Source organism: Thecamonas trahens (assembly GCF_000142905.1).
Source record: "Thecamonas trahens ATCC 50062 unplaced genomic scaffold supercont1.64, whole genome shotgun sequence".
Taxonomy (NCBI): domain Eukaryota; order Apusomonadida; family Apusomonadidae; genus Thecamonas; species Thecamonas trahens.
Window position 1 is genome coordinate 164108 of NW_013657616.1, and position 12640 is coordinate 176747.

Below are 12640 nucleotides of genomic sequence, written 5' to 3' on the forward strand. Positions count from 1 at the left end.
GGGGTGGCGGGCAGGCGGACGAGAAGTGTGCAACTAACGTCGCCTCGGATTTTGCGGGTGTTCGGCTGCACGCAAAATGCGTTTTGCGACCATTTTGTGTGTTGGGATCTCGCTCCGCCTCGGATACAGCTTTGCAGAGCGTTGTAGCGTTGGCTGTCGTTGTCTTGACACTTGGCTGGTGCATGGTTGGAGTGTCGGCAAGTGGCTTGTTTTGCTTGTCGGAGACAACGGTGACAGCAACCCCGTTTACATCTGTGGCTCGAGATGACGATGGTTACTCGGCCCTGCTGGCGGCCGACTTTTTCGGATCGGGCTACAAGTCGATGGTCTATGCCGCCAACGGTGAGATCCGTTGGGTGCCGAACACCGGGAGTGGGCCAGACGACTTTGGCTCGTCGTTTCCCGTCATGACGCTTCCAGTGGAGACCAACTTTGAGAACCGGGTGAAGCTCATGTTTGCGGTCGATGTGGATCTTGACGGGGACCTCGACATAGTGGTTGTGCATGAGGCGATTGGCGTACGGTGGGCAAACAACACAGTCATAGACACCAGCGGTGTCTTCTCACCGGCGGGCACCATCCATTCGTTGTTCTCGGAGGATAGTCCTGTGGCGCAGATGGCCGATGCCAACAACGACGGCCGGCCCGATATGCTCCTCTCTTACGGCTCGATAATCAAGGTTCTCACTCATCCGGGTGCCGAGCTCGTCAACGAGCTTGGGATACTCTGGCCGGAGACTGTGCTGACACCTGTGGCGAGCGCGCGGACTGCAGCGCTCGTCGATTGGGACAAGGATGGCGTACTTGACGTGTTGTACGCTGCGGATGGCCATGGCATCCGCTGGTTCCGGGCCACCAGCCCGGGCGTGTACGTCGGTTCCTCGACGAGCCTGTTGACTGTTGTCCAGCAAGTCGCTGTCAGTCATGTGGCGGACATCAATGCTGACGGGAGTGATGACCTTCTGTATGCGACCACGGGCTCGATTCTGAGCCTGACAAGCGGAGGGCCGGCGTCGGCATCACAACTGGCCTCTGTTTTCTATGTGTATCAGATGGAGACTGGGTCTGTTTCGGGCGATGGTGATCTGGTTGACATCATTGTGTCGACGACCACGAGCGTGGGCTTTGTGCCTGCGCTTGCGCCAGGTGTTTATGGCACGTTTGTAGAAATCGGCCGACCGGCTTCGAGTGGGGGCCCAATTGTGTTCGCAGCGTACGCGTTTGACTTTGTGACTGGGCCGGGGATTTCGTTTGTAGCAGCGACGATGGCCAACTCGACCGACAACTTGGCGATGTACCTGCGCGAGGACTCGGGGTCGTTCACGGTGCCCGTAGTGCGCGACTCGACGCCACGGGCGTGCTTGACTGTGGTGGTGGCCGACTTTGATGGCGATCTTTCGGCCGACATTGCGCTCGGATGCACCGACGGTTTCGTGCTGTGGTATCCAAACACCGACATGAGCGGGCAGTTTTATGCGAGGCAAGTTGTGACATCATCATTGGTGACGGCGGCCATAGCAGCGACCGACATCGACCACGACGGCGACCGCGACCTTGTCCTGCTCTCATTCGACAGCCTCTATGTCTCGATCAACAGCAACGGAGCCGGCATGTTTTTGGCACCGTCAGCAGCGTTCAACGATGTTGGAATGGGGGTGCACATGGAAATGGAAGATGTGAACGGCGATGGCGCGATCGACGCTGTGGTCTTGGACGGATCCTCTGACAAAATCTATATCTACTGGGGCACGACAGCGGCGCCGTACTTTACGGCCCGGACCGAAGTGCCGCTACCGGCGTCGTCGGTGAGCATGTTTGGCCTCGGCGACATGAGCGGTGACGGGCGGGTTGATCTTGCGTTCTCGCACGTCAATGGCCTGACGTATCTCCCAGGTGTGGCGACGTCGCCGTACTTTTCTACGGGCAGTGCAGTTGCGATCCTCTCGACGGTCGGGTACTTGGGCAACCAGCTCGTGATTGCCGATTTCGACGGCGATGGATACGGCGACCTGGCTGTGGCAGCGCGGAACTATAGGGCGCGTGTGTTTACCAATCCCGGCGCGACACCGTCACCGGCGCCGTGGGGTGGACCCAATCTTTCAACCGGCACCGACTCGAGCTCGGTGGCGGTGGCTGATTTTGACGGCGACGGCGACCTTGATGCGATCACAATCATCGATGAGACGGAGACGGCCATCGATTGGGCGCGTACAAGCCTCGGCGGCAGCATTTCGATAACCAACATCAACTCCGGCCCATCTCCGGCGCCTGCGGGCGCTTTCGTGTTGCGGTTGGCGACTTTGACGGCGACCTCGACATGGACGCAGTGGTGCTGTATAGTGTGGCGAGTCAACTAGGCACGTTTGGCACCGCCACTCACCTGCGCCGCAACGGGTACACGCTTGGCGTTCCTAAGCGGCGGAACCTTGATCTGAGCAAGAGCGAGTGCAAAGTGCAGGGCAACACGTCGCTGGCCTGCGTGGAGGCGTCACTGGCGGGCTTGGCACGGTGCACGACAGACACGCTCCTCCTCCCAGCCGGGCGCTACACCGGGTGCCGGCGCGACCGTGGGCTCAAGATCACGCGGCCGATTCGGATCGAGCCTGCTGAAAGTGCGCCTGCGCGAGTGGTTCTCGACTGCGAGGACTCGGGCGTGCTGTACAGCATGGAAGTGCTCGAGACGGACTCGTTTGCCGTAGGCCAGCTCGACTTGGCGCGAGTCGACGTGCGGCGGACCAGGAGTGCGACGCATTCATTGGTGGGTGGCCAAGGGCTACGTGCCTCGGGGGCAAATACTCGCATTCTGCTTCATGACTCGTCGATCTCAGGCTCACAAGCGGCGGCGATGACGACGATGACGGCTGATGAGGGGCGCGGTGGCTGCGTGGCCATTTCCAGCGGCGGGCGGCTCGAGGCCAGCGGTTCGACAATTGGACCGTGCACGGCAATTGACTACGGTGGCGGGGTCTTTGTCCGCGATCCGACGAGCTCGGTGGTGCTTGATGGCTGCCAGCTGGTGGGCTCTAGCGCCGGGCGAAGTGGTGGCGGAGTGTACGCGAGCGCCGGAGCTGCGGTAACTCTCATCTCGACCAACGTGACGAACAACCATGCCATGGCGGGCTCTGGCGGCGGGATGTATGTCGACGCGGCATCGTCTCTGCAGACGACAGACTCATGGGTCGAGGGCAACGAGGCTTCGGCCGGCGGCGGTGGGATTTTCATTGAGCTGCCGAGCAGCGACGAAGATAGTGCTGGCGTCTCGAGAGTGGCATCGAGTGTGGTTGGCAGCAACACGGCGCGTTTTGGCGGCGGAATGGCTCTGTTCTCGCGCAGCGGCGCAGAGGCGGCAGCGCTCGCGCCGGCGTCTTGGGCGTACCCTGTGCCGGGCGCCGGAGTGGTGGGCAACGTGACGCTGGAGAGCGTGGCGTTTGTGGGCAACTCTGCGCGGCATTATGGCGGAGGCATGGCGAGCTGCCACCACAGTTCAGCGGTGCAAGTTGTGAAGAGCGGGAGCTGGAGCGGCAACCTGGCGTCGAGCTCGCGGGCGGCGCCTGCGCAGGATCTGTTTGTGTGCAACAAGTCTGTGGTGGAGATGCTGCCGAGCGGGTTGGGAGCTGGGATCTCGTGGCACGGGCCGCTGCAGCGGCTGGAGTGGGTGGAGAGAGCATCGACGGAGTTTGCGTCGGGTCTCCGGCCAAGCGCAAAGATCCGTGGGCTGGGCACGCTCAATCATGTCCATGCGGACGGATTGGTGCGAATTGAGGTGAGCTACACGGCGGCGACGGATGCGATTCGGACAAACGCTGTGGTGCAGACGACGTTGGCTGCTGCAGATGTGGACTTGCCGCAGACGGTTGTGGCTGTGGTGACGCCTGCGCTGGATTCGGTGCCGCTTCCTGTTGGGCTCTCTGTGGGCGTGGCGTCATCGGCCAACGTTGCGCAGCTGAGAGCGACGTCTGTAGTGACGGCCTGTCCTGCCGAGTTTGGTGCAGTGGACGCAGTTGTGGGCGGCGAGGCGAGCAAGGTTTGCATTCGGTGCGCGGATGGCACGTTTTCGACGGAGTTGTCGTTTGCGGCGTGCAAGCCTGTGAAGCCGTGTCCCGACACAGCAGTGGATGTGGCACCGAGCGGGACGACTGCGGTGGAGTGCGTGTGCCGGGCCGGGTTCATGTACGCCGGGCGGTCGGTTGTGGATCCGCTTGTGGACGACATTGTGTGTGTGCCGTGTCCTGCGGGCGGTAAGTGCTTGGGCGGCAACGGGCGACCCGAACCGCTGCCCGAGTTTTTCGCTACGGGCAACGCGTCGTTTGTGCGATGCAAGCGGCCGTCCGCGTGTCCCGGCGGGGTTGCGCGGGCGTGTGCGGTCGGACATGACGGGTACATGTGCAACGTGTGCAAGAAGGGGTACTACTCGAACTCTGCGCGCGAGTGTGTGGCGTGTCCGTCGGGCGCGTCGGGCATTCTCTCGGGCGGGCTGGTGGTCCTGCTTGCGGCGGTTGCGGCAGTGGCGGTCGGTGTTGGACTCTCTGTGGCCAAGTCGCGGGAGATGGTTGGAGGCGGGGCGGCGATGGGCGGGGCGGGCGGCGACATCGAGGGCGGAGGAGGCGAGGTCGAAGCCAAAGAGGCGTCCGAGACAGAGAAGGCCAAGGCTGCGCTTCCGCGGACGGAGCGACTGCGTATGCGGAGCGTGCCGCCGTCGATCTCGATGGTCCTGGTTGTGTTCCAGGTCATCGGGCTGCTTGCGGACGTGCCGTTTGCGTGGTCGTCGTCTGCCGAGTCAACGATGGGGACGTTCAACGTGGCCAACATCGACGTCAACTTGTTTGCGTCCGAGTGTGCGCTGGAGAACTTCCAGACCAAGTACGTGGTGAGTGTACTGTTGCCGCTCGGGCTGATGTGTGTGGCGTGCGGCGGCGTGATCCTGCTGCGTGGGCTGGTGAAGGGCGGGTGGATGCCTGGCGGGTTTGCAGCGCTGGGCGAGGCAAGCATCAAGACGGTGCTTGACGCGGCGGTGTTTGCGGTTGCACCTCTGCTGTACATTCCGCTTGCGCGGGCGACGTTTGTGCTCTTTGACTGCACGCGCTTGCCGAATGGGACGATTGTGCTCGATGTCGATCCAGGCGTGGAGTGCTTTGACAGCACGTGGTGGGGCGTGGCGCCCGTGGGCTTCTTGGGCCTCGGGTTGTTTGTGATGGGCGTACCGGGCTACTTTCTGGTGTGCCTGATGTCGCACGCGGACGATTTGCTTAATCCGAGCACGTTTGCGCGGTACGGCGGGCTGTACAAGCTCTACCGTGTCTCGCACTATTGGGGTGGGGTGGTTGATCTCGGCAAGCGTCTTGTCGTGGTGGCTGTGGCTACGTTTGCCTCTGAGCACCAGCTGGTGCTCATCGGCGTGCTCATGGCGGTGTTTTTGGCCTCGATGCTCTGGGTCTCGTCGGCGGCGCCGTTCTACTTTCCGCTGTACAACAAGCTCGACATGCGGCTGACGCTCGTTCTGGTGGCGATCCTCGTGCTCGGCGGAGCGTCGTACGCGGAGCGGCACACGGGGAGCTCGCAGTCAGACCAGGTCATTCTCGGCGTGCTGGTGGCGACGCTCGTGGTACTCGCGGTGGTGGCGGTCCATGCAGTGGCAACAGACCTGATGCAGATCCGCAAGGCGCGCAAGGCGCGGTACTCGGCGTTTGGCGAGCGGCAGCAGCGGATGGTAGCACAGCTGAAGCGGGAGGCACTCGAAGCCACCGGCGAGGAGAGCGTGGCGATCGACGCGGCGCTCACAGCGCTCCGGCAACGGCAGCATGCCGGATGGAGCCCATCCGCATCGCGGATCGAGCCTGCATTCAAGCCAGCGGTCGTGTTGGATGGCGACGCGGCAGCATCGGGCTCGAGCCCATCGCCGGTGAGAGCATGGGCATGCTGAATGGGTCCGACTCGGCTACGTCGAGTCACTCGACGAGCTCGAGTTAAGTGAACGAAAGATCGATAGTCGATGAATTATGGTGGGTAGCGATGGGGCGGAGGGGAGGGCGCGGGAGGGGGGAGAGGGGGGGCAGCGGGCGGCCGTCGTTCGTTGGCTGGCAACGGTCACGCCACGCCAGTCAGCCATACTCGTCTTCACCGGCCAACCGACAATGATGCGGCGGTCAAAGCTGAAGGTGCAGAGCATGGTGACGACACAGGCAGAGTGGGAGGAGGCCTTGACCTTTGATGGTCTTCTTGGTATGTGACTCGAGAAGGACCGCAGGCGTGCACTTGGGAGAGGCAACCGGTTGGCCGCGCGTGGTCGTGGTCGTGGTTGGTCGACAGGGCGGGCGGGGGCGGGCGTGGGTGACTCGGACGAGTGAGCGGGCGGAATGGTGGGTGAGCGAGCGGTGGATTCGTGGAGCGGCGCGACGAAATTTTTGTAATTTTAGTGGCTGGCGGCGTGGCTCGGCGAATGGCGGAGCGCACCAGAAAAGAAAAAGAAGAGGTACTGGGACACAGGGTAGACTCATGGAGCAAGAGTGTGTTTTGATGGAAGTGGTGGATGTTGCTGGATGGGCTGGACCGTGCGGGGCGCTGGAGCGGACGTATCGCAAGCTGTTTGTGGATCTGGGTAATGAGGGTGTGCGGTTTGTGACGGCGATGGCGAGCGGCATTGAGGAGCTTGCCGAGTTTGAGTCGCAGTCGCAGCCGACGGTGCTGATGTTCAAGCGCGGGCGGCAGTTTGCGACGATCCGTGGAGCACGGGCGGCCGAGGTGGAGGAGACGGTCGAGGTGTACCAGCCCAAGGAAGGCGATGCCGATGTGGAGCCCGAGTACGGTGCGCCGCACCTCTCGCTGCGGCAGCAGGCCGAGGCCAAGCAGCTTGCTGAGGCTGCCAAGAACGCACCGGTGGTGGTGGTGGCGGACGAAGACGAGGAGGAAGCCAAGGCACATGCAGCAGCGACCAAGATCCAGGCCGTCTTCCGCGGGCACAAGGTCCGGACTGGGGCGGAGCCGCTGGACGGCGACGCGTTGGTGGGATCGGCGGCAGGAGCAGCGGTCGTGCCGGGCACTGATAGCGCGGACGCGGGTGGCGAGGACGAGGCTGAGGGTGAGGCCGCGGCGGTGGGAGCAGATGCAGGCGCAGCAGGCGGCGAGAACGCGGAGCCCAACGCCGAGGCCGGCGAGGCGAGCGAGGCGAACGGGCTGAGCGCGAGTGAGGCGCGGGCCTTCCTCAGCAGCGCCAAGCCGATGCTCGGGCTTGTGGCCAACGACAAGACCAAGCAGGTGCTGGTGACGGACGTCAAGGCGGGGTCGCCAGCCGAGGCGGCCGGGATTGTGGTGGGCGACATCATCGAGGGAGTGGGCGGCAAGGCGGTGAAGTCGATGAAGGCGCTCTCGGCTTCGTTCCGGTTTGTCTTCCCCGGCGCCGTGACCAAGTTCCGCATTCTCCGCAAGTCCGAGGCAGGGCGGACGCACGTGGTGACCAAGGGCAAGCGACTGGCCATGCCTGTTGTCATCGGGGCCAAGGGGCTGAAGATGCCTGAGCTGGACGAGTATGTCGCCGCAGCCGGGAGCGAGTGGGTGCGGGAGCAGGCTGCCATCCGTGCGCGTGGGTAAACTTGACTTTGACGTGGCTGTGGCTGTGGCTGTGGCTGTGTGTGGGGGGTGTTGGGGTGCAGGGGATAAAATTTGTAGCTGTGATGGGGGACCACCCCCCATCTACACATGTCGTTGCAGGTCACGGGGGGGGGGGAGGGAGGAGGTGGCCGATCGTGGGAGGAGGGGGGGAGGGGAGAGGGGGGGGGGGCAGCAGGGGCAAGGCGGACGCGGGAAGACAGACTTGTCGGCGAGCCGAGTGAGTATGGGTATGGGCATGTTTGCTTGTGTGTGTATGGTGGTTGTCTGGCTTGTGTGCGTATGCCTCCCCGTGGACGGGTTTTGGGGAGAGGGACACATGCTGGTGGCGACGGTGGCCGAGTTGAGCATGACGGGAGATACGCTGAGCAAGGCACAGGGAGTGGTGGGAGGAGCATCGGCATTGTTTGACAAGACACCATCGTTTGTGGCATCATCTGTTTGGATGGATGAAATCAAGGGCTCAAGCAAGGCCTTTCATGAATGGCACTACATCACGTTGCCGTACAATCCGAGCTCGTTTGAACCGGTGCCGGCGACACCGGTGCCGAATGCGGTGACGGCTCTGGCGGATGCTCTTGCTACTCTGAGCAAGGCATCAGCAGATCGTTGGACGCTTGCCTTTGCTATGAGAGTCCTTACTCATATCGTCGGTGATTTGCATCAGCCTTGTCACTGCTGCTCGCTCTTCTCGGCTACTTTCCCCGATGGCGATCGTGGCGGCAACTCGTTCTCGGTGCAGTACGATGGCAAGACGACCAATCTGCACTCGCTCTTTGACTCGGTCTTTTACTCGTACGACACGTCGTACTCGCTTCCGCTCTCAGAGGCTGACCTCAAGACGCTCGAGGGCAAGGCGCAGGAGCTCATCGAGACCTGGCAGCCGACGCTGACCATCAACGAGCTCGACGAGCTCGATCCTGCCGTCTGGGCGCCTGTCTGCCACGACAACGCCGTCAAGTACGCGTACCTCAACGGGTCGATTGTGCCCGGTGACGAGTACCCGGAAGCGGCGGCCAAGAACGCGGTCGACTTTTTGCACCGCAACATTGTGCTAGGCGGGATGCGGCTTGCGCGGATCCTCGACCAGAAGATGGCCATGCACAGCCTGCCGCCGCCACCGCCGCCACCGTCGCCGCCGCCGCCGTCGCCGGCGCTTCCACCGCCACCGCCGTCGCCCATCGCGCCGGTCCCACCGCCCCCCAAGGCCTCCACTGTCTCGGTCGCCTTGTTCTCTGTCGGCGTCATCGCTGCGCTTATCTTTGGCGTTGTCGGCGGCATCCTCGGCTTTGTCACCATCTCCGCCCGTCGGGCCGCCTACGCGCAGCTCTCCGACGCCACGCCGTTGACGGCCACCTGATGGGTAAAAGCGGACCAGTTTGGTAGGATCGGGTGTGATGACGATGGTGATGGGGGAGGCGGGAGATCGGGGGTGACTGTGGTTTTGGCGAACGTGTCGCACATACACTCACGTGACTTTACCAACCATCAGCAATGCAGGTTGTGCTTGTTGTTATGGTTGCGCTTTGCGCCATTGCCAGTGCCACAGCTGTGCACAAGACGCCCATGGCTCCGCCCGAGCAGGTACGTTTGATGTCAGCGGTATTGGTGGTGGTGGTGGTGGTGGTGGTGGTGGTGGTGGTGGTGGTGGTGGTGGTGGTGGTTGGTTGGGCACTTTGGGAGCATGCAAACAAATTGCTGTCTTCCGCATATGCGACTCTTGGTGGTGGTGGTGGTGGTGTAGGGTGGTGGTGGCATGGTCTTGGTGGCTCTTGGTGGGGGTGTGTAGCGGTAGAGGTTGGGGGGGGCTAGGGGGATTGTTCGTGGGGAACGATTATTTGAATGATGATTAATTGGTGGCAATGATGTTGACGATGACTTATTGATGATGCGGAACGAAATTGTGAACGATGATTAATCGATGGCGGCGGGGGGGGGGGACGATTATGTGAACGATGATTAATCGATGGCGGCGGCGGGGGGGGGGGACGATTATGTGAACGATGTTTGCGGGACGGCGACGCGGGACGGGCTAACAGTACTACGTTGAGCTCGAGGTGACGATGCCGACGTTCCCGATCGCCAAGGAGAAGATCGAGATCTGGTATGACGGCAAGAGCGGCAACGAGTACGTGTCGTACGACGACGACCTCGACGCCAACGTGTTCATCACCCAGGACGGCCACCAGCGTGCGTACCAGATCTCGCCGCAGGGCACTTCTGCCGACGACGTCAAGTACACGTGCATCACGTCGGGCATCAACCTCTCGCCGTTCATGTTCTCGGCCTTCCCGTACCAGCTGGAGAAGTTTGCGTACAAGCGGACCGAGTCGCTGGGAGGTGTGTCGGCTGACGTCTTTGTCTTTAACGACCCGCCGGCCGGCTTCCCCGACGCCATCAACAACATGACGTACTGGGCCGACGCGTCAACTGGCGCGCCGCTCAAGTACGAGGTCATGGGCTACTACGGCCAGGCCGAGAACTACCTCAACGGGCCCAACTACGACTACTTTGTGACGACGTTCTCCAACTACAAGCCCAACTACGTCAACGCGTCCAAGTTTGCCCTCCCCAAGATCTGCGCCGCCGACTCGGTCGTCGTCTCGCCGTCAGTCGCCTCGCCGCGCATGGTCGCCTCGCGCTTCCACCTCGCTGCCGTCGACTCGCACGACATGCTTGTCGAGTACAAGGCCGCGGCCGGGCGGTCGTACGCGCACGACTCTGAGGAGCATGTGGCGCGCAAGGCCTCGTTTGCGCGCAACCTCGCGCAGATCCACCTCCTCAACAACGAGCACAACACGGCGCGGTTCGGGCTCGGCAACTTTGGCGACTACCACGCCGACGAGCTCAAGGCGCTCCGCATGCCGGCGACCAAGCGCGGCACGCTCGACGCCGACGCCATTGTGTACAAGCCCAAGACCAAGTCCATCGCCGAGCTGCCCAAGGCCGTCGACTGGCGGACCAAGGGCGCGGTTGGCCCGCTCAAGGAGCAGGGCCTTGTGGGCACTTGCTGGTCGTTCGGCTCGGCCGAGGCCCTCGCCACGGCGTTCTTCCTCAAGCACGGCCTGCAGGACGGCAAGTTTGTGCAGTTCTCGGAGCAGGCTCTCATCGACTGCTCGTGGGCGTACGGCAACCAGGGCGTGAACGGCGGAACTGCCAAGGGTGCGTACAAGTACGTCGAGGCCGCCGGCGGCCTGCCGACCGAGGACGACTACCCGTACCTCATGAACGACGGCATCTGCCACAACAAGGGCCCGTGGAACCTCACCATGTCGCACCACGAGGACATCACGCCGTTTGACCTCCACGCCACCCTCGACGCCGTCGCCAACCACGGCGGCCTCGCCATTGCCGTCGACACCACCCCGGCCGTGTGGACCTGGTACCACTCGGGCGTCGTCTCGGTCAAGGGCTGCAACCCGGTCTCGCTCGATCACGAGATCATGCTCGTCGGCTACGAGATCCAGGACGACCCGCTCAACCCGGTCTTCATCGTCCGCAACTCGTGGTCCCGCGAATGGGCACCTACACCGCCAACGCCCGCAACGCCGACGGCGGTGGCTACATGTACATCACCCACGACTCGCACTGCGGCGTCACCACCTCGGCCGTCCTGCCGTTTGTCAACTAAGCTGTAAATGACCGCATCTTTTGTGTTGTCACTGTGCCGACGGCCGCAGCGGTGCGGCCGCGAGGGGCGAGGCCGCGAGTGGCGACGACGGCTCGGACGGCACGACGAGGTCGTCGGGTGGGAAGCGCCAGTCGAGGCTGCGGAAAGCCATCTGGACGCGGGTGCCGACGCCGCGGAGCGAGAGGCCCGGCACATGCGGCTGCGCATGCAGCATCGCCGCCAAAGACGCCACCTCGGCGCCGTTGATGCTAAAGGTGACAACCGTGTCGCCGTCGCCGTCGTCGACGCCGCGGGCGAGGCGGACGCCGATGACATCGCCTGCCGTCAGCGGAAGGTCGACAGCCTCGGGCAGTCGGGTGAACACCCCGCTGTCGACCAGGTGTCCCGTCGAGAGGAGGCCGAGGCCGGCGTTGGGCGCGCCGACCGAGGTCTTCCACGGCGCGCTCTGCGGGACAACGCCGAGGCACACGCCGCCGTCCGGCGGCAGCGTCAAGATGAGCGCCTCAAAGTACTCGATCGGCGCCAAAGCACGCTCGGCCAAGCCCGCATCAGCGCCGGCACAGCTTTCGGCTCCGCCCGTCTCGCCGCCAGCTACACTGGCCGAGCCTTTGAGCAGGCGATGGCGGCCGACGGTCTTTCGCGTTGCGCAGAGCGAGTTGCAGGTGACATCAAAGTCACCAGCTACATCGTCGGCCAGCAGCGAGCACGGGTCATCGCCGCAGACGGCTGCCCGAGCCGAAAATAGCAGTTCCGCGACGGCCGAGGGCGAGGCGGCAGTGGCTTCGGGCGGAGTGCGTATTGCAACAGTGTGTTCCGGAGACTGTGACAACGCACACATTCTTGGCATGGTTAGATAGCTGAGAGTGTGAGCTCTCGACCGAGGTGAGAGTTGAGGTTGGGAGAAGAGAGTGCGAGGAGAGCGGGTGAGTTGAGTGTGGCCCGAGTCCGTTGGCGTGGTTTGCGGTGTGTTCATGACTGGTTATTGAAGGGTGATGGTGATGGTGATGGTGATGGTGATGGTGATGGTGATGGTGATGGTTATTGATGGTGATGGTGATGGTGATGGTGATGGTGATGGTGATGGTGATGGTTATTGATGGTGATGGTGATGGTGATGGTTATCGATGGTGATGGTGATGGTGATGGTGATGGTGGTGGTGGTGATGGTGATGGTGATGGTGATGGTGATGGTGATGGTGATGGTGATGGTGGTGGTGGTGATGGTGATGGTGATGGTGATGGTGATGGTTATTGATGGTGATGGTGATGGTGATGGTGATGGTTATTGATGGTGATGGTGATGGTGATGGTGATGGTTATTGATGGTGATGGTGATGGTGATGGTGATGGTGATGGTGATGGTGATGGTGATGGTGATGGTTATTGATGGTGATGGTGGTGGTGATG

The 12640-nt window shown here is 62.6% G+C and overlaps 4 protein-coding genes across 4 annotated transcripts; 3 read left to right on the forward strand and 1 right to left on the reverse strand.

The window, feature by feature from the left end:
* Positions 1 to 182: 182 nt before the first annotated feature.
* On the forward strand, positions 183 to 5990 carry AMSG_10810 (uncharacterized protein; the record flags this gene model as incomplete). The annotated part of the gene is made up of 2 exons (XM_013897790.1): positions 183 to 2208; positions 2358 to 5990. 2 exons carry the CDS (start codon positions 183 to 185, stop codon positions 5918 to 5920), a joined length of 5589 nt encoding a protein of 1862 aa, XP_013753244.1. The 3' UTR covers positions 5921 to 5990.
* Positions 5991 to 6119: 129 nt separating this feature from the next.
* AMSG_12390 (uncharacterized protein) lies at positions 6120 to 8987 on the forward strand. The gene is made up of 3 exons (XM_013897802.1): positions 6120 to 6219; positions 6521 to 7548; positions 7916 to 8987. The coding sequence occupies exons 1-3, from the start codon at positions 6132 to 6134 to the stop codon at positions 8960 to 8962; spliced, it is 2163 nt and encodes a 720-aa protein (XP_013753256.1). The 5' UTR covers positions 6120 to 6131; the 3' UTR covers positions 8963 to 8987.
* Positions 8988 to 9073: 86 nt separating this feature from the next.
* On the forward strand, positions 9074 to 11248 carry AMSG_10813 (26-29kD-proteinase). Its single transcript, XM_013897791.1, has 2 exons — positions 9074 to 9186; positions 9642 to 11248. Exons 1-2 carry the CDS (start codon positions 9097 to 9099, stop codon positions 11238 to 11240), a joined length of 1689 nt encoding a protein of 562 aa, XP_013753245.1. The 5' UTR covers positions 9074 to 9096; the 3' UTR covers positions 11241 to 11248.
* A 13-nt stretch (positions 11249 to 11261) lies between these two features.
* On the reverse strand, positions 11262 to 12080 carry AMSG_10814 (uncharacterized protein; the record flags this gene model as incomplete). The annotated part of the gene is made up of 2 exons (XM_013897792.1): positions 11262 to 12013; positions 12068 to 12080. 2 exons carry the CDS (start codon positions 12078 to 12080, stop codon positions 11262 to 11264), a joined length of 765 nt encoding a protein of 254 aa, XP_013753246.1.
* Positions 12081 to 12640: the final 560 nt, after the last annotated feature.